Below are 26,842 nucleotides of genomic sequence, written 5' to 3' on the forward strand. Positions count from 1 at the left end.
GGTTGGAGCCTTAGGCCCTCCAGACTAAGCTACAGTGGCTTAGTCTGGCAGCCTGTGGAAGCCAGAATTGTAGGTTACTCTAAGTAGGCTGGGGACTCAGAATTCCCCAGTGGTGTTCAGCTTGTCTTCCGTCTCCCTACCCAGCCTGAACTTATCCAGCTGGCCCCACCTCCTAGTCACCTGCCCTTAGCTCTCTCTCAGGCAAAGTCATTATTAGCCTTTGAAAGAAAGAGGTGTGAGACGTGGTCATGAGCTTCCTAGAATAGTTCTCTGAGAGAGAGGGCACCCATGGAAGGTCAGGCTGCCTTGCACTTCCTCAGAGTCCCAGAAACACAGAGAGAGCATCCCTAAGGAAGTGACAAGATGAAGAACTGAAAATGTGTGGGAGTTATTGGGGCGAATCTGCAGCAGGAAGAAGAGCTGGATTTCTTGTGGTCCAGCCTTGCTGGGTGAAAGAATCCCAGGATGCTGGGGGAGGTGGGTGGGACTGGGCCATTGAGTCTCTGAGGGAATAGCTAGTGCTGAGGGTACAGAAAGCTCTGAGGGTAAGTAAATAATGAAGGAATCTTTTTTTTTTTCCCCCGAGGCAGGGTCTCAGTGTGTAAATTTGACTGGCCTGGAACTCATTATGTAGATGTTGTGCAGATCTCAAACTCACTGAGATCCACCTGCCACTGCCTCCCAAGTGCTGAGACTAAAGGTATGGGCCACCACACTCACTTGCTTTTGCTATTTTTTAATTATATAAAATATTTAAGAAAGGCGTGGTGGCACACGCCTTTAATCCCAGCACTAGGGAGGCAGAGGCAGGCGGATTTCTGAGTTCGAGGCCAGCCTGGTCTACAAAGTGAGTTCCAGGACAGCCAGGGCTATACAGAGAAACCCTGTCTCGAAAAACAAACAAACAAACAAAAAAATATTTAGCTGAGTGGACACCCTAAAATTGTAGCAACTGAGAGGCAAAGGTAGGAGATTGGAATTCCAGCCCATGCTGGAATTTGTCTTTAAAAAGGGGGGGGGGGCAGATGGAGCATGCCTGTAATTCCAGAACCTGAGAGAGGCAGGAGGATCAGAAGTTCTGGTAATCCTCGGGTCACATAGTGAGGTCTTGGCTAGCCTGGCATACCCAAGAATCTCCTCAAAAACAGAATGGGAGGGGGGGGGGAAACTAAACTAAAAACCAAACTGCATGTGTGTGTGTGTTTGGAAAGCTGAGGCAAGAAGATCCAGAGTCCAAAGTCATATGTTCATTATATGTTCATTATATGTTCATATGTGACATTATTATAGGAAGGTCCAGACACCATATGAATAGAGGTCAATGTGTTTCAGAAGTTAGACATTCTTGTGTAAGAATCCCCCAGATAAGGAACAACCGATGTGCCTGTGCAGTACCCTAGGTGACATCTAAGGGCATCCATCCCGTGTCTGGGTCTGCACCTGCTATAACTGTCTATACAGTTTCTCAGGCTTGGCACTGACTGTGGCAGCTGTGCGTGCTGTGGCGTAGAGCCAACCTCGCTGTGAGTGCTCAGCACTGTGAACTACTGCTCTAGTCCCATTGACTCCTGGAGGACATCTGGGACCAGGGGCATCTGGGACCTCAGGTGTGGGCTGAGTTACAGTGCCCATGTGGGTTAAGAGAGACCAAGTAAAGCCCTGGGTACATCCATCTTTTGATGTACCTGATGGAGGTATGCCCAGGAGACATTGCAGGGTCCCCTGACATGACAGAGGTGACACAGTGAGACCAGCTGTGTGGATGAGGGGCTCCTTCTCCCCCCTCAGAGCAGAGCTAATCAGTGTCATGTGAAGTCCCTGACTCTTAGTCCCTTGTGCCTGCCAGTCACAGTGGTCCTAGGTGATAGCACTTGTTTTGTTCATATTTTATATGTGTGGTGTTTTGCGTGTGTGTGTGTGTGTGTGTGTGTGTGTGTGTGTGTGTGTTTGTATACCATGTGTATGCAATGCCTGTGGAGACCAGAAGAGGGCGTCAGATTTCCCTGGGACTATAGTAACCAATCCTTGTGAGCCACAGAGTGGACACTGGGACTCAAACCCAGGTCCTCTAGAAAAGTAGCCAGTGACTTAACCACTGAACCTTCACCCCAGGTATTTTTGTTTGCTTACTGACAGGGTCTCGTGTAGCCCAGGATGGTCTTGAACTCACTGTATAGCCAAGAGTGGCCTTAAACTACTGATCTCCCGTCAGCACTAGGATTCTAGGCAAGTCCTACCACACTGGACTTGCGAGGCAAATCTTCTTGTGTCCAGTTTGAGTGAAAACAGAAAGGCCGGGTGCAGCCAGCTATTAGCCAAAGGCACCCAGCTGATATGTACCAGAACAGGGACTTGTGCCCACAACTACCTGACAGGTTCTTAACCACCCTGATTTTTAGAACCAAAGTACTGGCTGCCTGCTCCAGAGACCTTTTGTTTTGTTTTGTTTGGTTTTGGTTTTTTCAAGACAGGGTTTCTCTGTGTAGCCCTGGCTGTCCTGGAACTCACTCTGTAGACCAGACTGGTCTCGAACTCAGAAATCCACCTGCCTCTGCCTCCCAAGGGCTGGGATTAAAGGCGTGTGCCACCATAGCCAGGCTCCAGAGCCCTTTAGAAACCCAAGACCCAGGCTTCCCTATAGCCACAGGGTCTTCGGACAGGAGCTAATACATGTTCCCGCTGCCTCCTCCTTTGGCACTGAGTAGCAGGGCATGTCATTAAGCTTAGAGACCTGGAGCTCCACTCTGGACACACACCCACTACACTAGTTTGTGCACAAAGCCACAGCTGAGGAAAACATCTTCCCTGTCCTTGCCTCCTGAGAGGTGGCTGTCCTTCAACAGAGACAGGACATTAAGACCCCCAGAATGAAGAGAGAATGCAATCAGCCTGGTGCTGCCCTGGCCCTCAAGGAACTTCTGTTTCCTGGTGGTTGTGGAATTCCAAGGTTCCAAAGATGACAAAGACTGCTGTGTGTGGTGATGATGTACGGAAGGAAAGGGGGTGAGTTCAAGGCCAGTAAGAAGCACATAGCAAGACCCTCTCAAACAAAACAAAACAAAACAAAACCAGGCCCTGGAGCGATGGCTCTGTGGTCATGAGCATGTACTGCTCTTCCAGAAGAAACTTCAGTTAAGAAAATGCCTGCATAAAATTGATCTATACACAAGCCTGTAAGGCATTTTCTTTTCTTTTCTTTTTTTTGTTTTTTGAGTCAGGGTTTCTCTGTATAGTTCTGGCTGTCCTGGAACTCACTTTGTAGACCAGGCTGGCCTCGAACTCAGAAATCCACCTGCCTCTGCCTCCCAAGTGCTGGGATTAAAGGCAGTGCGCCACCACGCCCGGCTCAAGGCATTTTCTTAATTAGTGACTGATAGGGGAGGACACAGCCTATTGTGGGTGGTGCCATTCTTGGACTGGTGATTCTGGATTCTATAAGGAAACAGTGTGAGCAAGTCATGGGGAGCAAAGCCAGTGAGCGGCACCCTCCATGGCCTCTGCATCAGCTCCTGCCTCCAGGTTCCTGCCCTGCTTGAGTTCCAAGTGATGAAGGCACATAAGCTAAATAAACCCTTTCCTCCCCAAATTGCTTTGGTCATGGTGTTTCATCACAGTAATGGTAAACCTCAGACAGACAAACAGACAGACACACACACTTCAAAAAAATTATTTTAAACCAAACAAAACCTGGGAAGTGGGTGTGGCTCACCTGGCAGATACTTGCTTAGCATACAGGAGGCCTGGATTGGTCCCGAGCTGCAAAATGAATTTACTCTGACATTTTTCTAGTAGAATGAGCATCAACTCAAAGACCACATATATGATATCAAATTCACAGGAAAGGTCCAGAAAACGCAAGGAGGGAGGAAAGCTGTTGGCAGGCTTGGAGAGCTCAGAGGGCGACAGAAATGTTCTACAAGTCTATTGTAGTAGCTGGTGCATTACTCGGAACCCTTAAAATAACACAGTTATGGGAAACACAGCACACCTCGACAAGGCTGCCGACACACTGCTTGCCAGCATTGGAGTGACATCTGTTATCCCTTAACACCTGCCAAGTTGGTGAAGAGGACTCAAGCTCGCAGCCTTCCTCCTGTTTAATGTCTCAGGTGCCCCAGCTTACTGCATACTTCCTATGGAGCTGCTAAGGACCGGCTTGTCCTTCTGATCCTGTTCCCACCTCCACAGTGCTGGCTTCCCAGGTGTGTACCACCATTCCTAGTTTAGATATCACTAGAGTCTGAACCCAGGGCTTCCTGCATGCCGGGCAAGTACTCAACTGAGCCACATCCTCTGCCCTGTGTTTCTCCTTGAGAGAGGGTCTCATGTCGCCACACTAGCCTAGAATTATATAGTAGCCAGAGATGGCCTTGGACTCCTAACTGTCCCCGGCTCTACCTCCTTAGTACAAGGACTGTTTAAGTGGGCACCACTTTGCCTGTCCCTTTGTTTTTTTGAAACAAGGTCTCATGAAGTTCATGCTGGCCTTGGACTCTCTAACCCTACAACCAGAGATGGCTCTGTCATTTGGCTCTTCATACCTAATCTCCCTCTCCCTCCCCAAGATGACAAACTGCACCGCCATACCCATACCTTTTTACATAGGACTAGTTAAGTCCTGTGAGAATTCCTGCGCACACAGGACAGAGCTGCCGTTTTATGTGCCACTGGAATGTGGGTCCACAACTGGAAAGCTGCACTGGAGCTCTGCTTGCTGAGGTGCATATGAAAGAAGTTCGCACCTGAAGCTCGCTCTAAATATGCTGGAAACATATAAAGCAAACACGGCAGAATGCTAACTCAAGGCATCAGGTTTGCCGCTTGCTTTTTTTTTTTTGAAGAGTGTGGTGCTGAGGACTGAACTTAGGGTTTTGTGAATGCTGGGTAAGTGCTCGGCCACAGATACACTTTCAGCCCTAGAATTGTGGTAAGATGAATGTGGTGGCCCAAGACTAATCCCAGCAACTGGGTACAGAGCCAAGCAGAACTCTGTGGGTTCAAGATTAGCCTGGTCCACACACAAGGACATTCAGGGCTACATTGAAAGAAAAAGAAAACAGAAAAATCCTGGGTCTATATACACAGATGTTCTACAGAGGTTGATACTGAATGTCTTCTCTTACTCGCTCTCCATTCGTGTTTTAAGGCAGGAGCTCTCACTGAGCCCAGATTATGATTCAGCTAAACTGGTTGGCCCACATAGCCACAGAGAACAAGCCACTATGCAGCCTCTGCTCGTGGCTTCTTCATCAGCTCCTCCTTCCAGGAAGGCTCCTGCCCTTCCTGCTGTTGATGATGACCTGGGATATGGAACTGTGAGTGAAATAAACCCTTTCCTGCCCACGCTGCCATTGGTCATGGTCTTTCTTCACAGCAGAGTAACCTAAGCCAGATGCCTATGAAGACACATTAAGACCTGATGGGCTGTGAATCACCTGGCTGGGCACAATGCCCTTGACTTATAGATGTGGGAACTGAGGACAAGAGGTGCAGGCCACCCACTACACATCTGCATCTTGTCATCCCAGGGACACACACATCCTGTCAAGCTTTCACCTGGCCATATCAGGCTGCTCCTGACCTGTTCCTCCCGGAGCCTCTACCCACGGCATAGGGCAGGTGTCCAGCCTTTGGCTCAGCACTGGCCCCACCTCTACCCAGCAAGACACAGAGAAGAGTCGCTTCGATCCTTTATCTGACTCACAGGCCTTACACATACTCTACCACTGCTGGTTGAGTGCTAGAGGGCGGGGCATAGACACACGAACAGGACAAAATGAAAATACCACAGCTGTATGGGTCAGGGGCAGATCAGAGCGGGCCTTGGCCCAGGGTCACATTCACAGCTCAGGGTAAGTGCAAATGAATGGAATGTCAAGACAGTGCATGAAGGCTGCTCCCTTCTGAGCACAAGCCTCAGAGAGGACCCAGAGCCATGGCTGCCCTCTCTTCACTGCATCCTGCTGACCCTGGGGAACCCTTTTCCCTTCCAGGGAGAGGAACTTGGTTCCAGGAGCCAGTGCTCAACTCCAGACCAGGAGTCTTTTCACAACCTGGAAGGGATGGAACAGCCAAATAAAGTATTAAGGCAATAAATAAAAACTTCCCAGCTCAGGCAAAAGGAGGGCTGCCAGGACTACTGCAGCTGCCATGACAAATGCCAACTGTCTGCAGGACGTGGGTGGTGGCAGCCCCAAAGCACGTGTGCATGGAGTTGAAGGCAAAGTGCTGAGTCCAGCTTCCTGTCAGAAAGGGGAAGGGGGAGCTACCCGCTGTGCAGCCTATGCCCACCCTGGCTCACTTTTGGAGCAGTAGATGGCTACACAAGAGATGGGCTTCTGTGAGCTCTAACTGGAGCTCCGGGCTCACCAGAGAGCAGGAAGCGGCCAGCCCTGCCTCCTCCATCTTTGGCGACAGAGGGGATAAAAACTGAGTCTTTGGCAGGGCGTGGGAATGTGGAGAACAGAGCCAAGGGTTTGTGAAGGGTGAGTACCTGCTCAGATGTGAGGCAGCCCACCTCTGGATGGTCCAGACATGGCTTTCCATACTGGCCAGAAGCCTAGGTGCTGGGACTTATGTAGCTATAGGTGGCTGCTATTGCAGGACCCTGTGACTGTCACCACCTAGCCCTGCATGTTCTATCCCTCAACTATCCCTTGCCCTCTGTCAGCAGCAGGGGGGGACTAGGGTTCTGTGGTCCATACTCAAGAGCCATTTGCTCCCACACCTTTCTCTCTTGCTACCTGCCCCTGGCCAGTCCCTGCAGACTCTGGCCTGCCTCTGCTGCTCAGGGAACCTCAAGGGCAGCTGCTATCAGTGCTCCTAGTGGTTCCTCTCCATGGAAATTTGTCCTCTGGGTGTTGGGAATTCCCAGATGAGGAAGTGGAGCAAGCTCAGGGGCAATGGCCCTTGGCCACCATGGCCCTTGGATACCAACCCAAAGGAAGGGAGTGGCGGCTTTCTCTCTCCTGTCACCCTGTGTCTGAGGCCCAAACAGCCACCTCTCCCCTCCAGCCCATCCCCTGTTACTGCAGCTCTTCCAGGGGCCCATTTTCTCGAGGCAGTGGCCCATTCAGCCCGATGCTACTAGCCACAGGTGCCCCCAGGTAGCCCAATAGAATCTCGCTGCGACGCCGGGACAGCTGTAGGATGTCTTCTGCTAGGGCTGGCACAGATGTGTAGCGCACGTTGTCCAGGTCGAACATGTCCCTCAGGTATTGCACAATCTGGTGCTGGGGGTAGGAGACTGGTGTTGGGTCTGGGTCCTGAGACATTTTCTACATTCTACAAAGTCCCTTTCTCAATGACCAAGCCCCAGCCCACTCTCCCAGCCTTAAGCAACTGCCTTCCTGGGCTCATCCTATAGCGGTCACCTAGAGCAGCCCGGGCCCCACCCCTCTTCTGGCACTGAGGGGTGTCTGCAGTAGCAGGAAAGCAGGAATGTTGTCATGTACCTTGAAGAAAGCACAGACTTCCGAGAGCTGGGGCTTGGGTCCGAGGAAGCCAAAGGCCAACACAGGGCTAACATGCTCCGATACGGAGTAGAAATGGGAGATGAAGCCATCAGGCACCTGTGGTGAGTGGCAGGGCTAAGGAGCAGGCTGGGGTTGGGGATCAGGGGCTACCTAAAGGCCACTACATCCTGACAAGTGGTGAGCTTGTACAACCCTGATTTTTCACTTCTACAGAAAGGGCCAAGAGACTGCTCTGAGAGCTGCCCCTTGCAGGCCTTAGTGGGCAGAGTCTACTCGGAGCCCTGGCCACAGCCGCTGGTACTCATTGCCCAGCAGGGCCTGACAGCCATGGGAAGGGGTGGATCTCAGCTACTCCATCCATGGTGCAGATACCAGCGGCCTACTGGGAAGGAGAAGAGCTCTGCCTGCCGCCTGACTGCTGTGGCCACTGGCCAGTCATAGGCACTAGCCCTCCCACCTCTCCCAGGACATGCATCTCCTCTGCTGGGACATGATGTTTGCTCCTCAGGAAGAATCCTGGCCAAGTGGGGTACAGTGGCAAGATGGGTGGTCAGTGTCGGGTGCAGGAGCCTTGGTGCTTTGCTGCATCTGTCCCTCCCCACTCAGCCCAACTGATTAGGGGAGTTCTGGTGACTCAGGCCCAAGAAGCCCCACCAATCACTCACCATCAGGAGCCTCCTCTTGGCTTTCAGGACAGACCAGCACGCGGTGGCTAGGGCCTAAAACACAGGCAAGACCCCGTCCTGGAGTTAGACTAGTCTAAATCAGGGCCCCAGCCCTGGCCCAGAATGAGCTTTCCCCATAGCCCACCCACACCTAACTGCACAAGTCTTGCTTTTTATTTTCCCTACATTTGGCAACAGATGCCTAATTTACTGCTTTAGTACTCCATTTAGATGTGGAGGTTTCCAAGCCTCAGTTTCCTCTTCTGTAAAATGGTCATGACACAGCACCCCACCCCTCACCTGGTGATTGGGAGCTATCATGAGTACCTATGAATGGCCTAGCTGGAGAAGAGCTGTGGGCACCAGCACCACCATATTATTGGGGGCCTTGGAGTTTCTTGTCATTTTGTTGGGGGTGGGTGGGTAGAGGTTCTCCTCTATTTTAACTTAATGGGGTGCATTAAAATGAATGACTTAGTGCCTAACAAGAGTGGGGGCTCTGCCCATGTGAGGACAACACAGAGGGAGATGTGCACACTGCTGGAGCTGGGGCAGCAGGGAGCGCCCAAGTGCCTGCAGAGAGTCCCGGGTCTGACATCCCACATCTCAGTAGGCAGGGACTGACAAATGAACTCCAGGCACAAGAGGACCAGTGCCCAAGGTCCCAGGACATGTATATATGGGAAAGGGACGGGAGGGACAGGACCCACTGTTTCTTTGAAGCTGTCAGACAGCCAGCGGTTCCGCAGGACAGCAAGCACCGAAGACGGAGGGTTCTCTAGGTCCTCAAAAGCATCCATGAGGATGAAGTCCAGCACGATGTCGAAGAAGCTCATGCAGGCCACCTTCAGGGAAGAGGGGCATGTAGAGCTACCGTGCCGAGGCCAGGGGGGCCCATGCGCGACATGGGGAAACGGCTGGGACCCAGGCTCAGTGCAGTGACGAGCCCTCTCAGCTGCTTAGCACTGATGCAGAGCTGGGCACGAGCTCCCAACAAAATGATCTCAGTCCTGAAGAGTCCCAGGTCAGCACGAGCAGACTCACCCCTCTGCCCTCCAGCTCCAGCCGGGTGGTAGCCCAGGTCTCAGGCCGCAGGGCGTAGCTCAGCATCTCCTCATAGCTCTCCAGGAAGCCTTTGGGACTCTGTGAGAAGTACAGCCAGTTCTGGTTGTGGGAGAGGCCCTGTGACCCAGTTGGATAAGATTCACAAGCAGGCTGGGTTGTGGATAAGAATATGCCAAGCAGGGCTGAGGCCCTACACCAAAGAGGTGGCAAGGAGGTGTCTTTTGCCTGAACCTTCCAGAGAACCAGGGTGTGTCTGGGGCAAATTCTGCATCAGGACACCCAGCTATGTCAGTCTGACTCATTACTACACACCTGTAGCCTGTGGGAGCCAGGCACCACCCTAAGACATGATCTCTCCTTGGCGATGCCTGGGAAAAGGTGTGGTTTCAAGGGCTGTATGCACACCTGTGCTACCATTGGCCCCTGGCACAGAAACACTCCATAACCAGTGGAGGAAATTCCTGCAGGGGTGGGGGCTGTGGTTCAGTAGCATAAACTTAGTTAACATGCAGTGTGGCTGATACAGGACATGGAAACAACCCACTCAGAGAGAGACACAGACTTGGCTGAAGGCTGCGTGGTTACAAAATGGCCCTGATGCTACAACTGCAAAGCCTGCACATTTGCCATCTGGCCAGTGTCTTCAGAGACTGGCTCAAGGAATCCAGGCAAGGCTATGAGTGCTCCAGTCATGGGCTCAGGAGCTGCCCACGGGCCTTTTCCACCTTGTGAAGCAACAAAGCCTAAGATTGACTGGGCTCTGTTCGGCTTGGCCTGGCCTCAGGCCACCTCACTTCTATTATTCATTCTATTTCGGGGAGGCCAAGGAGAGCCAGCTAAGGGCATGGGCTGGATGTGGCTAATTGAACCATACAGCCTGGCTCTATCCACTTGCTCGGTAGACTGGGAAAGCCCCTTGTTCTCTCCACACTCAGTTTCCTTATCTGCTAGCGCAGACTGCAACAGAGCTGACCGTGGCGGGGGGGGGGGGGGGCAGGGCAGGGGTTGGGGACATGAAGAAGTAGCCTGGAGCTCATTTTGGGGCAGATGGAAGGCACTGGGGCAATCACCAGGCAAGGGTGAATGCAGCACTTGTTAGGGCTTACAATTCTGGCATCGTGGGCATCACTGTTGGACGAGGAGGACACAGGCACCATATGCAGGAGACTGGGTGGTAAAGCCAGAGGTGGGAATCCTCAGAGTTCATTTTCTTCACTATTAGACACTAAACAGACCTTTTCCATACTCTCTTCTATGTGAACTGTCTAAATAAACAATAACTGAGGAACAGTGTACTAGACACAGAGGGTCAGCACAGACAAAAGTCCAAAGCAGGTGGAGGGTCTGGCGTACCCCCAAGACCCCAGTGCCCCAAGCTGCACAGGGCAAAGTATGGCCAACATAACCACAGATCAGCACTCAGGCCATGGCTGAGGGCTGGCGGGTCTTAAACCATGGAAGACAAGGGTTTACACGGGTCTTTTAGAGCATTCCTCCAGCAAGGACGAGCAAGAAGGACCAGGGGACAAGCTTTGCTCCAGCAGAGCCTCAGGAAGCTGAGGCAGGAGCATTGGCATAAGTTTGAGGCCAGCCTGGGCCTCAAAATCAGAAACAAAAAAAACAACCAAAAGAGGAGCAGTGAGATGTTGTGGTGAAGGCCTCTACCATGATCCTGACAACTGAGTTCAGTCCCTGAACCCCGACAGTAGGAGAGAGCCAATTCCCATCAACTGTGCTCTGACTTCCACATGTGTACAGTGGTATGCGCACACCCTCACCCACACCTCTATACTCATGCACACCACACCAAATACAAATTTCTTTTTTTTTTTTTTTAATTTTTTTAATTTTTTGAGACCGGGTTTCTCTGTATAGCCCTGGCTGTTCTGGAACTCACTTTGTAGACCAGGCTGGCCTCCAACTCATAAATTCGACTGCCTCTGCCTCCCAAGTGCTGGGATTAAAGGTGTGCACCACCACTGCCCGGCCTCAAATACAAATTCCTAAATGCAATTAGCAACTCAAAAAGCTGGCCTGTCACGGCTATGCATGCTTTTTACCCCATCCCTTGGGAGGCAGATGCAGGAAGACAAGATGTCAGGGTTGTCTCAGCCACACAGCCAGCCTGTGTCACAGAAGCCCTATCAAGAGACTGGCTCCAATGCAGTAACAAAAGCACCGGTGGGTGATAAATATGAAAACTTATGCAAGCTCTTCCACAAGCAAAGAGCAAGGGAGCCGTGAATAGCGGCAAAAGGTCAGGATTACAGAAACCCAGTCTGAGCCAAGACATGAGGATAGACTCCTATGCTGCCAACAAGGACCTAAAGTGACAGTCCCTTAAAACATCCTCCTGCCAGGACCTGCGACAGAGCCTCCCAGGTCCCAGATGGGACCCACCACAGCCCACCCGCCCACAAGGTGAAGTGCTTTGTTGTAACTACCAGGGCAGCACACTGGTGAGGGGAGGTGGATGTACTGCCGTGAGATACCACTGAGCAGAAACTGCAAGCTGTTTGCACAGCAGAACAGGCTGGAAGGTGGGCAATGACACCATGGTCAGAGTGTCCATAGAGCAGAGGGCACTTGGGACTCCAGCAAGGGTGGCCATAGACAGATGCAGGGGACCCTTCTGCAGTCTGCATGTTTGTTTGTTTGTTTGTTTGTTTTCTTTTTCAAGACAGAGATTCTCTGTGTAGCCCTGGCTGTCTTCAAACTCAGTCTGAAGATCAGGCTGGCCCTGAACTCACAGATCTGCCTGCCTAAGGGATACCCCACTACCACTTACTTGGCTTGTGGTTTGTGTTTCATTATTGACCAATTTTACAAAGCTGTACTACTAGAATCACCAAGTAAGAAAGAGTTCACGTCTCTAGTTTTCCAAGTTGGAGCAGGAGCCAGGGACCCACAAGCCTTTCTCGGTGCCCATGGCTCTAGGAAGATGCAGGGACTCCTGTACTTGGTTTTAAAGTGTTTGTGCACGTGTGCAGGCCAGAGAGAAAACCAGAAGACGTTCCTCAGACAGGGCCTCTCACTGTGGCTGGGGGCTCACCAGTCAGACTGACTGGCCGTGGATCGGCCATTCCGCCTCCACCTCCACAGCACTAGCAGTAAACATATTCTAGCACACGTGACTTCTTCACAGATGGGTTCTAAATTCACGTCCTCAGGCTTACAAACAGCACTTGACCAGCTGAGCCATCTTCGCAGCCCAAGCCCTGTCTGAATTATCACTGTGTTAGCATGCATGATGAGTGTGGACCCATCTCTACCACAGCTGCTGTGGAGGAACTCTGGGGGCTTGGCTCTCTCTTTTCACAATGCGTTTGGGGATCTTATTCAGGGCACCAGTCCTGTACCCACTGAGTCACCTCACAGGCCCAAGACCCAGTCAACAGTCGACAAAACAAAACAAAACAAAGCAAAAGCCCAGCCTGAGGTAAGGTTCTGGAGGGGATTCTAAAGCAGGCCCATGCCAGCTACCTTCTCAGCCTTGGTCATCAGGCCCGTCACCATCTGCCGGCCGACCTCCCCAAAGAAGACCTGGTTGCTTCTTTCTTCTAGAAGCCCCTAAGGAAAGAAGAGGGTAAGGAGCAGCCTTCCAGAGCCAGTGGAGAGGGCAGAGTTATGGCCGGGCACAGGGTGGCCCTGTATTGGGCAGGCCCAACCCCTCCCTCGGTGGTCCTTGCACCACACCCACCTCAAAGGCCTGCCGTACACAATGCAGCTTGGCTAGGAAGTCCTGGTCACTGTAGCAGCCCAGCAGCTCTGTCCTGAGGAGAGGGACAGACAGTGTCACACCACCTGGTCCTACCTGGCAAAGACCCAGTGGAGGGTAGGGTGTACCTTGGGTGAGGTGGAGGGGACAAGGGTCCAATCTGGCCCTGCCTCAACCTAGCAGTGTGACCTCAGGCTGGTGCCAGTCTCCCTCTATCCTTTAACCTCTCCTCAACCGAAGGCAGAGGCTGGCTGGCTGGCTGTTCTTTGGGACAACATTGCCCCCTCTGGACATGGCCACAGTCGGCAGTCATGGCTATGGTACCTGGGCTAACACCTCACCTCCTTTGGTCACAACCAGCATCACTGTGCACCTCTGCCCCTTCTCCTTGGGGCTGGAGCTCCCTCCCCCCCCCACACACACAGCGCTCTCCCCCCCAACTCTCACCTGAGTGTTCGGCAAGGGACTCTTCCTTCCTTCACCAGCTGCAGAGCCTCCTCGTAGGCAGCAGCAGGCCTGGAGAGAGGAAGCGGGTACTCGCCGATCTGCAGGGACTCAAAGATCTGGGAAAGAGCCAAGGAGGCCAATGAGCATCGCCCCACAGAGGCCAGTAAGCATCGCCCTACACAGGGCAGAGCTCAGGGCCCCAGCAACAGGGACCACCCTAGGTGCCTTCCTTTGGCCCATCATGAAGCACACTGGCCCCATGAGACAGGAGGCCTAGGTTCATGTCCAGCCCTGGTCCTCAGCTCTTCTACTGCTAGGATCTCTTCCCAAAGAGAACATCTGCTGAACACATGCTCCCATCTTCCTGTCCCAAACACAGATACCATGCCCCCTGCCCCAGCCTGGTGGCAGACTAATGCTAACCAAAGGTCTAAATGAATTAGAGAAGCCAGAGGTGGGTGCAGTTTAGAGCCCTAGGGATGGGAGGGGATGGATATCTCTGCTTGACCATGTAGAACTATAACCTGGGCCTCTCAGGCCTCCTGACCTGGGAACTTCAGAGTATCTGGAAAGCAGGGCTTCATTCCCACCCAAGAATATAACCTTATTCCCCCCCACAACCCAGTCCTGGCCCAGAGGACCTGGCCCCCCAACTTGGTCTCCCAACCTATTTACCTCAGTGGCTGAGAAAAAGGAGTCTTCAGAAGTCAGGCTGTCTTCATCGTCAGCTCGCAGACGCAGTGAGCCCTCAGTCAGTGGCAGCATTAGGGTCCTCTCTGGAAGAGAGTAAGACTAGGCTGAGACCCGCCACTACTCCATAGCATTGATAAGACTGGCACACAGCACTGCTACCCCGAGGCTTTGTCTGGAGCAGATGTTGGCAGAAGTCACAAAGCTGCCCTGAGTTATGTGGTGACAGCGGGAGGTGGGGGTGGGTGGGTGGGGTGTCATCTCTATACCCATCCTCTAGGTGGCCCTGTGAGTGTTTCTCTTTCTAAAAGGCTATAACCGCCCAAGGGCATCTGCAGGCACTTAGTCAGCATTCCCACATCTAGGCTTTAAACTGAGGGGTCTAGACCTTCCAGGACACTTCAGAAAGGCACACCAAATAAGTAAATGCCAGACTTGATGGCGGCCACATGAAAGCCCTACCAAGCTGTGCCACAGAGGAAGACCCAAGGGAACAGGGCTCTTCTGAAAGTAGGCAAAGTCACACAGAGGCCAATGCCAAGTCAGGGAGGGTGTGGCCCACAGCATTAGCCCGACCTTTCTGGAGGTCAGGTGCTCCCACAGTGCACCCCGGAAAAGCTCCAACGAGTGGCAAGAGAACTGATTGGCCCACTCAGCCTGCCTTTGGGAAATTGTCACGTGAACCCAAGGCCTGCAGAGCTGTCCAGGAGACAGAGGCATGCGGCTCAAAGGTGTTCTCAAGAGGCCGGGGCAAAGCATACAAACTATGGACTCCGAGCCTCATCTTGCTTCAGTGTCTGTCTGCCATCTTTAAGGGAATACCTATCTCGGTCTCCCTATTTGTTCAAACTTGAATTTGTTTGCAGCTCTAGGGAAACATGCCCTGGCTCTCTAGATTTGCCCCCCCCCCCGCCCCCGCCTTCTATTCCTGCACTTCAGGCCCACAGCGGCCTGTGTGCTCCAGCTCACCAAGATCCAGCAGCATGCTGTCGGAGGGGAAGGTGGAGCCGAACTCTTCCTGCAGGTGGTAGGCCCGGTGCAGCAGGGACTCCAGCTTCTCAGCAAACTCCCTTCGTTGGGACTCTGGCTATGACAAAACAATGACCTTCAACCCAGAGCTGCAGAGCTCCCCATTCAGGTAGGGCCCTGAGGAAATGGAGCCAGTTCTGGGTCCAAAAGAACTCTAGTCTTGTACTGCCCGTTGCAGGAGGCACTGGCCACATGTGCTGTACATACACAGGCCATGATGCCAGAAACACATGCACGGTATCTGGGCAGAAGGGCATCGTGCCCCACACCTGTTATCTGTGAGCCCTACGGTGAGGCCTGACTACTCTCTCCATGGAGGTGGAGGTAACCAGAGTAGAGCTGTTGCTAAAGTAACCAGAGCCCTGGGAGGAAACAGATGAGGACCAATTAAGGCCAAGAAAAGACTAGAAGAGGTAAGAGGCGGCCATTGCTGAGGTCTCACCCTGGACCTTGCTGTTCAGCCTCAAAGCTTCTCTCAGGGACAGGACATTCCACAGAGATAATTCAAGGTGGTGAAGTGTCCCGGGACAGAGACCTGGACCAGCCCTCAGAACTCTCTCCTGCGTGACTGGCAGCTCCTGAAGATGTCTGTCAGCGCTCTGGGAAGTAGCTTTGAGTGGTTAAGGCTGCAGGGACTTAGCACAGAAGCTCAACCAACTCAAGAATAGCAGATGTGGTAAATTTCAGAATGTTTTAAAAAACTTAGTTTTGAGACAGGGTCTCATTTAGTCCAGCCTGGCCCCACACTGTGTAAGCTCAAACTTCTGTTTTATTTTATTTTATATTATTTATTTTATGTATATGAGTACACTGTCACTGTCTTCAGACACACCAGAAGAGGGCATCAGATCCCATTACAGATGGTTGTGAGCCACCATGTGGTTGCTGGGATTTAAACTCAGGACTTCTGGAAGAGCAGAGGGTGCTCTTAACCACTGAGCTATATCTCTCCAGCCACTTTGTTTTATTTTTTGACACATGGTTTCTCTGTGTAGCCCTGGCTGTCCTGGAACTCACCAAGCTGGTCTCCAACTCAGGGATCTGCCTACCTCTGCCTCCTAAGTGCTTTGATTGAAGGGGTGTGCCACCTCTGCCCGGCAGTACCCTGAAACTCCTGGTCCTGTTGCCTGTACCTCCCACGTGTGGCACTGCTGTCGGATCCCTGCTTCTGTGGAGCTGGGGATGGAACCCAGGGGCCTGACGCCCGATATGCAAGCTACAGCTAAGCTGTTCCTCCAAGCCAGAACTTAAGAGTACCTTCTGTGTCTCAATGGATGCCAGGAAGAACGTGAAAAAAATCTCCATGCCTTTAAACCCAGCACTTGGGAGGCAGAGGCAGGAGGAGCTCTCTGAGTTCAAGGCCAGTATGGACTATAGCTCTAGGACAGCAGTCAGGACTATGTAGAAAGACTCTGTCTCAAAACAAAACAAAACCACTCGGGCTGGTGAGATGGCTCAGTGGGTAAGAGCACCTGACTGCTCTTCCGAAGGTCCAGAGTTCAAATCCCAGCAACCACATGGTGGCTCACAACCATCCGTAATGAGATCTGGCGCCCTCTTCTGGAGTGTCTGAAGACAGCTACAGTGTACTTACATATAATAAATAAATCTTAAAAAAAAAAAAAACAAACAAAAAAAACAAAACCACTCAACACCACCATGGAAAGACTGGAAAAAAGCACGGCAGTGGTGGCGAACGCCTTTAATCCCAGCACTTGGGAGGCAGAGGCAGGTGGATTTCTGAGTTCAAGGCCAGCCTGGTCTACAGAGTAAGTTCCAGGCAGAGGCAGGTGGATTTCTGAGTTCGAGGCCAGCCTGGTCTACAGAATAAGTTCCAGGACAGCCAGGGCTACACAGAGAATCCCTGTCTGGAAAAACCAATAAATAAATAAATAAATAAATAAATAAAGGCCTGACAAACCAGATTCAGTGTTACATGCCCTCAATCCCAGCCTCAGAAGGCAGAGGTGGGTGGGTCTCTGCAACTTTGAGCCGATTCTATATAGTCAGTTCTAGGCCAGCCAGGGCTACACAGTCAAACCTAAAGCAAAACTAAAAAGTAATATAGCTGGGCACGGTGGCACACAGCTTTAGCCCCAGCACTTGGGAGGCAGAGGCAGACATACCCCGCTGTGGTTTGATGGTAGCCTGGTCTACAGTGAGAGTTCTAAGCCAGCTGCGGCTCCAGTGCTACCCTGTCTTATGCACACGTCTTGTGTGCCTGCCCTTGCAAGGCTCTCGGCTTAATTCCCAAGGGTTTTTTATTTATTTTGTTTTGTGTTTTTTTGAGACAGGGTTTCTCTGGCTGTCCTGGAACTCACTTTGTAGACCAGGCTGGCCTAGAACTCAGAAATCCACCTGTCTCTGCCTCCCAAGTGCTGGGATTAAAGGCATGCGCCACCACTGCCCAGCAATTCCCAAGTTTTTGATTTACTTCTTTTTATTTGAAACAAACGGAAGAGAAAGGTACTGTCAACCTAATGAAAGCCTGTTTACCTTTCTCTCCAGAACTCTCCACAGGAAACTACAGACTACATGTGCTAAAAATGGTCACCAGATGGACATGGTGGCACACACTTTTAATCCCAGCACTGGGAGGCAGAGGCAGGTGGATCTCTGTGAGTTTGAGGTCAGCTGAGTCTACAGAGTGAGTTCCAGGACAGCCAGAGCAGCACAGAGAAACCCTGTCTCAAAAATAACAGAGAATGAGGGGACAGCTAGAGAGATGGCTCAGCTGTTAAGAGTACTTGCTGTTCTTCCAGAGGACCTGTGTGTGGTTCCCAGCACCATTTGGTGGCTCACCCCTGTAACTCCAGTTCTAGGGGATCCAACACCCTCTTGTGGACTCTGTGGGCACCAACATGGTATACAGACATACATGCAAGGAAACACATAAAAAAAATAAATAAAAATAAATAAAAATCTTATAAATAAATAAGAGTATGAAATTACAATCAAAAAACTTAAGTGATGTTCTCCCCCCAAAAAATACCATAAACAAAACCCAAAGGCCCCAGAATCCAGTCACTAGAAGAGAGGCCCATCTCCTATAGTCCTGCATCAACACCCACACCACCCCCCACACCCCCAGGCCCTGAACAGAGTTGAGAGGAGTGATTATCAAAGTGGGACTTGCTCACCAAGCGTCACCAATGCAACAGCATCAAGCACATACTCGAGCTACTATATTCATTCTAAGTGGCACTTTTGTGGACGGGAACCCAGTGAGTGCCCTGGGAGAGGCACACTCACTTAGCTGGCACCTGGCCAAGTTTGCAGTGACTGGGGAACACCACCTACCTCTGACAGTGCTTCTGACGCAGTGTCTGGGTTCTGGAGGCTGTCGCCTGGTGTGGGGGTGCTGCCTCCATCCCCTCTCTGGCCCACACTCAGTGCCTGCTCCCATTTCTGCAGGGCTTCCTCAAACAGCTCCATGCCTGAGAAAGGAGAAAGGCTCAGCTCCCATAGGCTTGCCCTAAGGGGATGAACATAGCAGGGCGGCAGAGGGCCACAGCAGGATGAGAACTGGGCAGGACTCTACAGGTGGGTCTTGCCTCCTTCCGGCCTATCCAGTGCGCAGTGAGTGCGCAGGCTTTTATCTAAGCAGGATGTGTCTTCTGAGAATTGACAGGGATTTAGGGTGGGGCAGTACCTGAAGAAGTGACTTGCCTTAACCAGACTCCTGGAAGCTCATTCTTGCCTGCCACAGTTACCCTACCCCAAGCCCTGGGCTCGCCTCCCAGCCAACCTTGCACATAGAGGCTCTCGGCACTGCCATCAGTGGTGGGCACAGACTCTTCCATCCCTCTGGCTTCCCATGAACCTGAGCACGCAGCTGTAGGGCTGGATGAATTGACCACTACCATCTAGGGACCAAGTATACAGAGAAGAATGCAGTGAGCGCACCCCGACCGCCTGACCACAGGCCACAGGTACCTCTCCTAGATACCTCCTGAGGGAGCTGGGTCAGGACCCAATTCTCAGAGCAGCTCAATGATGCCCACAGAGACCCCCAAAATACGAAGAAACACAGAGGTCAATACCCGATGCCATGTGTGAGACGTTCCTGGGCCCGGTCCCTGCTTACTAGTCTGTCAAGGAGGACAGACAGCTGCCACCTTGTTTTGGGACCTCACAATCACAAGATGGCCTCCACCTTTCCGGAGGAGACTCAAGGGCAAGGGCACAGCACAGGGCTAGAGCTGAGCAATGCACTCACAGTGAGTCCATGAGCCCCGGGCCGGGCTCCACAGAGACAAAGCTCACCTGTCTCCTTTCTCTCTAGACCCTCAGCCCAGCCCCATCCTGACACTTCCCAGGCACTCGCTCCTCGTCTGATGCCCACGCCCGCTCGCTGGTAAGCTCCCTCTCTGGCACCTACACACCCATCTCCAACTGGTGCCTCCAACCATCATCAATAGGCTCTAGAGCCAGAATTCATGAATGAGGGTGGGAAGCAATGAAGGGGGCCTATCTCCCACCTCCCTAACAGCCTACAAGTTTCCTTAGGGCAGAGTCCAAGAGTGGCCTGGTGGCACCTGCCTCCACACATCTCCTCCCTGGCTTCTTACCGAGGCCAAGCTGTGGGAGGAGCCTGAGTGCTTGCTGGGCTCGATGGAGGAGATGCCACTAAGAGTGTCGTTGCTCTTGCTGCTGGGGCTCTGAACCCTCCTGCTGGAGCAGCCTGTGAGGAGAAGGGTGGGTCTCACATTCATCCTCCCACGGAGCCTCCCTCCCACCCTTATCTTTCGGGAAGTGTCCTGACCTAAGCCAGGACACCAGTGGATTCCTCTGAGTGTGTACACTGAACAGAGGACTAAGGTTCTTCCTTTGCCTGCTGGTTTAACACAAGGCCAGGCCCATACGGAGGGCCCCAAATGCTGGGACAAGCTGAGAGCAAGGCGGGTCACATCCCTACCTCTTACTCAGTTTGCCTGAGTGATGGATAAAGAACGCTCTTTTCCAGATGCCTCAGCAGGTGAGGGAACTTGCTACCAGGCCGAAGGACCTGGGTTCAATCCTCAGTGAAGGAGAGACCCAACTCCCGGTGAATCAGAGAGGCCCTCTGATCACCTCATGTACACCATGGCACAGAACATACAATAAATAGATAAAACAACCCTTAAACCTCATTCTTCTTAATTAGTTTTGTTTTTTGAGACAAAGTCTCAGTGTGTAGCCCACGGTGGCCTTAAGTTCTACACCTGCCCCATCTTCCCGAGTGCTAGGATTACAGGCACACAGTATCACACCTGGCTTTAAACATTTATTTTTCAAGGAAACTTGTTTTTTCCAAGTTGTGAACCTATGAGAGCGCCTTGCTTTGAAGGAGAGCAACGTGACAGTGACCTGTAGCAGCAAACAACTGGGTCTCACGAGGGCCGGCAAGATGAGCCCAGGCCTCAGCGTGACCCCAGAACCCACAAGTGAAAGAGGCAAGAACTTACACATGCAAGCTACCCTCTGACCTCCACAGTGCACTGTGGCACACCCACACACCTTTGCTCACACACAAACTCCAAGATCAACTTTTTCAAAGTTTTCCCACAGTGGCTCGGTTCTGTGATGGCACTGTCTCAAAGTTTTGGACACACCAAAAAGGCGAATCTTAGCACACCCAAATCCCTCCTCTCCCCTCTAAGAGGAGAACAGAGACACACCAGTGTGTTCATGAGCTCCGTATCTTTATTCCTGAGCTCGGGGAAATTCCCTATAGTAAGAAGGACACCCAGGACCAAGGCCGCACACCACACCCGAGCCCAGTGTCTGTTCTGCTGTCAACTCTACCGAGGGTAACTTAGCTGTGAGGTGGGAAGGCACGAGCCTGAGACCCACAACGAACGCTGCTGAGAAGTGACTCAGATGCCAGAGGCTCCCCAACCACATACCTACCTTTCTTCACCGAAGGAACCTTGCGGGCCATGAGGATGGGCATGGGTACCGTGCCCAGCTGCTCAACTCCCATCTCAGGGCCCACCTGCTTCTTCTTCCGCCGGCGCCTTTTCAGCTGGTGGGCAGCCAGGGCCAAGGCCACAGTCCCAAGGGCTGTGGCAAAAAGGACCTTCCTCAGGCCTGGTGTCAACCGCAGCTGGGAGAACGCGGACTAGAGGAAAGAGACAAGTGGTCTGGTTATGTTGCCCAAAGGGAAGCTCTGGGTGTGGCCACCGTATTCCTCTGCTGACCAAAGGGGTGACAAGGGGCACTGAAGAGTAAATCAAGTCACCTTCTCTGACATGTGAATCAGAAATATAAAGATAGCATAACTAACGCATTACGGAGGAGATGAATCCTGGGGTGGGTCCCGTGTGCCCCGACACTGCTAGCCACCATTCTGTGCCTGTCACTGCAACAGGGCTTGAACTGTGTCACCTGTCAGAATCTCTGCCAAACGAGGAACCTAAGGGTCACATCAGTTAAGGCGTGTGCAGGCAGTGACCAATATACAGCTCAAACCCTGACGACTCCATTCCCCAATGACAGTCACTACCAACCCATCCAAACAGGCTCATCCTGGCCACCCTCTGCTGCTGGCCAGGTGGAACTCTGTCCCACAAAAGAGAGCTTCGGGGCATGTCAAGGGACTTAGAGACAACTAAAGTCAAGAGGTTGCCTAGCCTTTGGGTAAACACTGGGTTTAGGGCCCCAATTCTTCTATGTACTCCTGATTTCCTCAGGGAAACGATACCAGATATACATAAGGATAGCTAGTGTTGCCTGTTAACCTGAGAGAACTAGAGTCTCCTAAGAGCCAAGCCTCCTGACACACCTGTGAAGAATTACCTATAACAACATTAGCCTCTGAGGCTGTCTGTGAGGGATATCTCAAGTCGTGTGGCGGAAAGATCATCGTGTCTGTGAAGGGGACCACTACTGGGCAGGGCAAGATGCCCTGTAAAAAATGGAGAAAGCGAGCTAAACACTGGCATCCTGTTTCCTGTGAACAGATGCTGCAACCGGCCAGCTTCCAGCTTCTGCTGCCATGCGTTCAACACAGTGGATTGTGACGCACTGACCCATGAGGCCAAATCACCTCCTTCTCCCTTAAGGTGCTTTGGTCTTTCAATGGAGCAATGAGAAACTAACTAAGACACGTGGAATTATAATAACACAGTAAGAAATTAAGCCACATAGCCTTGACAAGGACTCAGCTCTCTCAGGCAATGAGGACCCCTAGAGAGTACCACACCCACCTTACCTGACCAAAAGTCGTGTACAGGAACACTGGAATCTCAGCCACAGTCATGGCCAGAGCCTGGATCATGGACATACCCTCAGTCCTCCGGAATGCCATGGTAGGCCCACCACCCGAGACGGGACCTCCTGGGGTGAGAGCTTGCAAGGAGAATGTCTTCAGCTGGTCTCTGGCTGGGTCCTGGGTACCATCCACTCCCCAGCAGGACAGGGGCACACATAACAGGTCCTTCCACAAAGCTGACAGACAGATGACCGAGTGAGGCACAGAAGGTGCGTACAGGGCATGAGTGGTAGAACGCTCACCTCCCTATGTCCAATACCCAGTCCTGCCAACAAGCTTTGGGGCAGTGAGATAGCTAAGCAAATAAAAGAACCTGCTGAGCAAGCCTGACAACCGAGCTCCCCAGGATCCAAGGTTGAATGTGATGGATCTCTGAGCATGTCCACGAGGAATGAACTACGTTAATAAAAGTGAGAAGACCCATCCACAGTAGGTGGTACCATAACTAGGCTAAGGCCATGTACTGTGTAAAAGCATACACACATTCTTTGATCTCTGCCTCTTGACTGAATGTAACATGAACAGCTGTCATGAGATCCTGTCATTGTGACTTTCCCACAATGATGGACTGTCACCTGGGACTGTGAGGCAAAACAAAGCATTCCTCCCCTAAATTGCTTTTGCTGGGGTGTCTTATCACACAACAGAAATGAAACCAGAAGCCGGGCATGGTGGTGCACGCCTTTAATCCCAGTACTTGGGAGGCAGAGGCAGGTGGATTTCTGAGTTCGAGGCCAGCCTGGTCTACAAAGTGAGTTCCAGGACAGCCAGGGCTATACAGAGAAACCCTGTCTCGAAAAACCAAAAAAAGTTGGCTCAGCAAGTTAAAAACATTAGCTATCCTTCTAGAAGGCCCAGATTCAATTCCCAGCACCCAAATGCTAGCTCACAACTGTCACAACTCCAGCTGAAGGGGATCTGATGCCCTCTGCCCTCTTCTGACCTGTGAAGGCACCAGGCACTCATGGTGCACAGACATATACACATGCAAAACGCTCATCTATGGGATGGGTTTGTTTGTTTGTTTTGTTTTTTACAGAAAGGTGCACATGTCAGCATACAGAGATATAAACAAGAGAGGCCCCAGAGGTTGGGCACTTCAGGCTTGTGATCCCAGCTGAGGCAGGAGGATCAAAAGCTCAAAGAATGACTGGGCAACTTGGGCAGACCCTGTCTCAAAATTTTTTAAAGCACTTGTCTAGCATGTAGCAGTGGGGGAAAAAAACAGTGCCTCCAGTGGCTGAATGAACAGCAGGCGTGCATCAGGAACACCAAGCCCCAGCCCTCTGCCCCCACAGGCAGGCAAGCAGCCAGATACCCCACAGACACCTCTATAAGCCTGGCAGCAGAGGGAGACATGCGTGGCATGCTGGCGTAGAAAGAACCCCGAGACCGGGAGATAAATAGGTCACCCCCTAACTCAGGGCCTCCTGCACTTTCTCAGTCTTTCTAAAAACACTGGCCATCTTCTAAATAAAGATCTCAGGCTGCAGGACTGAGAACCACGACATCCTTTCACAGACCCAGGAATGCTTCACTTCCTGTGGCCTAAATATTTGTGCTGATCTTGGTGTGGTGGTGGGGTTTTTGTTGTTTGTTTTGTTTTGACTTATATTTATTTTTGAGACAGAGTCATATACTGTAGCACAGACTGGACCTGAATTCTAGAGACTTCTCTTGCTTTTTGTCCCCCAAGTGTTGTGCTTACTGCTATGAACCAACTGAATCATGACAGCTATATGGGCAGATGTTTCTCCCTGCCTCTCCCCACCTTCTCATGAAGAAACTGAGTTTTCTCCAACCTAAGCCAGGAGTCCAAAATAACTCATCGGTTGCTAAGGGGTGAAGACTGAGGGTATGTCAAGGTCTACTGGACTCTGGGTTCTGCTTAACACAGCAGGAACAGGCAGTGCACCCCAGCAGAGGCACAGAGAGAAAAGATAGCCCAAGACCCACTAAGACCCAAAGCCAGATGAGATGTTTGATCACATATTCTGAGACCCCAAGACCCTGCAGCAGGGGTCTTGTTCAAGTTCAAGGATGCTTTCTGAGATCTTCAGAGGAAGGGACACATAGGCCAGGACAGACAGACCCTGTCTCTCTGGGATGATGGCCAAAAGTCACTAGGCCAGCACAAGACATGAACAAGGAACAGATTATCCTTGGTGAGTGGGGGAAGGCACACAGCCCTATCAGGCTGGCCCTAGGGCTGTGGGGGGAGGGGAGAGGGCAAGAGGGCTGGCAGGCAGTGAGTTTCAAGGGCTAAAGAAATTGCCACACTGTCAAGGGCAGGGTACATTTTTGCCTAGAGGTTAAGTGGACTATGATGTGCCTCCAGCCTGGCAGGGCACTGAGTGAGAGACAAGGACATCAAATAGCAGGAGATATACTTCTCAGAGCATTTCAACAAGCCAGTGCACTAGCTCTCTGTGAGGCCTCAGTGGAATCCTTCTCAGAGCACGAAAGGATAGGAATACTGAGGCTTTGAGAGATGAGGACCAAGGCTGGATCGAGCACCCTAACCATTGCCTGCTGCTTGCTTGTATCAAACCTGAGAGCCTTGAACGTCTGGGAAGGCCACCTGGTATTAGAGGTGAGCCTATTCTAGGACCCAGGCAGGAGGGGGGCGGGGAGCTGGCATCTGTTTGCAGGTGAGTCCAGTTAGCCTTGTCTATGCCCAAAAGGAAGGAAGCGTCCAAGCTCACCATCATATCCTACCTGTCTCTATTCTATTGCTGGCCACCAATCCTGCTCCACATTCTTGAGCAGGTAGGTTATCTGCTCTTCCACCCTGGCACCTTAGGCCTGATATCCCGGCTTTCCAATCCAGGCTCTCCTCTCTTGTGCAAGCCAACCCTACCAATTGGCCTGAGCATTCTCTCGTCCCACTTTGACCTGGCTGTGTTCTCAGAACCAGGCAGCACTATAGCTCACTCTGCCTCATGTCCTGTTTGTCCCACCCCGGCACATCTCTGTGGGATCCCACGCAGCCTGGCATTGGGCAACCCCACAGTGAACATCAACAATATTCCAAGCTTCAGTATCTGCTCCTTGCGGAGCCTGGGCAGGGACCTTCCTGCTTTGGCCCCGACCTCCCTAGGACATCCTTGACCGCTGTCCACATACAGCGCTGCCCACAGCCGGCACACCTGGGGGGGTGCCCGCGACCATACTTTTAGATGCTCGCAGCGTTCCAGGCCCGGGAGTCTCCTCTCTGACCCAGGTCCTTTCTCGTTCCACCCACGGAGCCACGCATCCTCTCGAGCCGCCTGGTCCAGGGGATCCACTCATCCCACCTTGGACACCTTCGCGGGCTGGCTGGATCGCAGACCCCGGCGTGGGCCGGGCTCCATGCTCCGCAAGCCTCGCTTCTAGCCCTGCTGATCTGGTCGCCCGCGCAGTGGCCGTCACTCACCCGGAATCCCATCGCTGGGGAAGGGCAGCGTCTCCTTTCCAGGCGGCAATACAACCAAACCAGGCCGCTGGGTGGGGAAGGCGTGGCTTCAGTCCGGCCAACACAGCTCTGACCAATGAGCGTCTCCATATCGCTCCGCATCGGCTAGGCCCTTGGCCAATGGGGTGAGCTACGTGATCACGCCGACTCCGCCTACCTCGCTTTTCGCTCCGCCCCCTAAGTGTGGTTGCAGTGTGGAATGTCCTCTTCTCTCCTCCGATTGGTCACTAGGATTAGACAGACACACGGACACTCTAAAAAGGCGGTGGAGTTAGTGGATACCTGGGGCTTTCTGGGAAGCAGCTGCTTAGAGAGTCTCTGCCGCACGCTGGTCCTCAGCGTTGTTGTCACTGGGATGTCACATCTGATTACCAAACTCCTGCGCTACACATACTCTCACACCAACAGGCACACACGCATGCACGCACACGCACACGCACATCTACAACCCTTATTTATGCATGGTTTGGTTTGGTTTCTTGGTTTGGGATTTTTTTTTTTTTTTTTCTCGAGACAGGGATCTATGCTTTGGAGACTAACAGGTTTTGTATGTTTGTTTTTTTGGTTTGGTTTGGGGTTTTGGTTGGTTGGGTTGGTTTTTTTTGTTTTGGTTTGGTTTGGTTTGGTTTTCGAGACAGGGATTCTCTGTGTAGCCCTGGCTGTCCTGGAACTCACTCTGTAGACCAGGCTGGCCTCGAACTCAGAAATCCACTTGCCTCTGCCTCCCGAGTGTTGGGATTAAAGGTGTGCGCCACCACGCCTGGCGAAGTGCTGGAATTATATACAAGCATGTGAAACTCTGCCCAGCTACATCCAAATTCTAAATTAGTAAATAATCATTATTTGAATATCAGGGGGAAAAAAATAAAAGGCCAAAGTGAACTTTTTTGGTAAAAGGTGCAGGTAGTGCCTATATAGGCCAGAAGAGGGCGACCTCTGATCCCCTGGAACTGCAGTTACAACTGTGAGGGATTCTGTGGGTGCTGGGAATTGAACCCTAGTTCTCTGCAAGGACAATACACTGGGCTTACCAACTGAGCCATC

General features: G+C 52.0%; 1 protein-coding gene across 5 annotated transcripts; it reads right to left on the bottom strand.

Annotated features, from left to right (window-relative positions):
• Window positions 1-5,677: 5,677 nt before the first annotated feature.
• Miga2 (mitoguardin 2) lies at window positions 5,678-25,823 on the bottom strand. 5 transcript variants are annotated; one of them, XM_021154840.2, is made up of 16 exons: window positions 25,760-25,823; window positions 22,285-22,520; window positions 20,982-21,192; window positions 19,661-19,773; window positions 18,838-18,955; window positions 18,390-18,526; window positions 15,030-15,147; window positions 14,046-14,146; window positions 13,371-13,486; window positions 12,906-12,978; window positions 12,689-12,775; window positions 9,185-9,283; window positions 8,851-8,985; window positions 8,141-8,194; window positions 7,455-7,571; window positions 5,678-7,232 (listed from the first exon to the last, which is right to left on the bottom strand). In XM_021154840.2, the coding sequence occupies exons 2-16, from the start codon at window positions 22,378-22,380 to the stop codon at window positions 7,026-7,028; spliced, it is 1,782 nt and encodes a 593-aa protein (XP_021010499.1). In that variant the 5' UTR covers window positions 22,381-22,520; window positions 25,760-25,823; the 3' UTR covers window positions 5,678-7,025. The 5 variants fall into 5 exon arrangements, with proteins under 5 accessions (XP_021010499.1, XP_029324685.1, XP_029324680.1 ...); XM_029468825.1 differs by lacking the exon at window positions 25,760-25,823 and adding an exon at window positions 25,641-25,749; XM_029468820.1 differs by lacking the exon at window positions 25,760-25,823 and adding an exon at window positions 25,494-25,749.
• Between the last annotated feature and the right edge of the window lie 1,019 nt (window positions 25,824-26,842).

This window comes from Mus caroli, unplaced genomic scaffold (genome assembly GCF_978045245.1).
Source record: "Mus caroli unplaced genomic scaffold, Mus_caroli_1 scaffold_2, whole genome shotgun sequence".
Classification (NCBI taxonomy): Eukaryota; Metazoa; Chordata; class Mammalia; order Rodentia; family Muridae; genus Mus; species Mus caroli.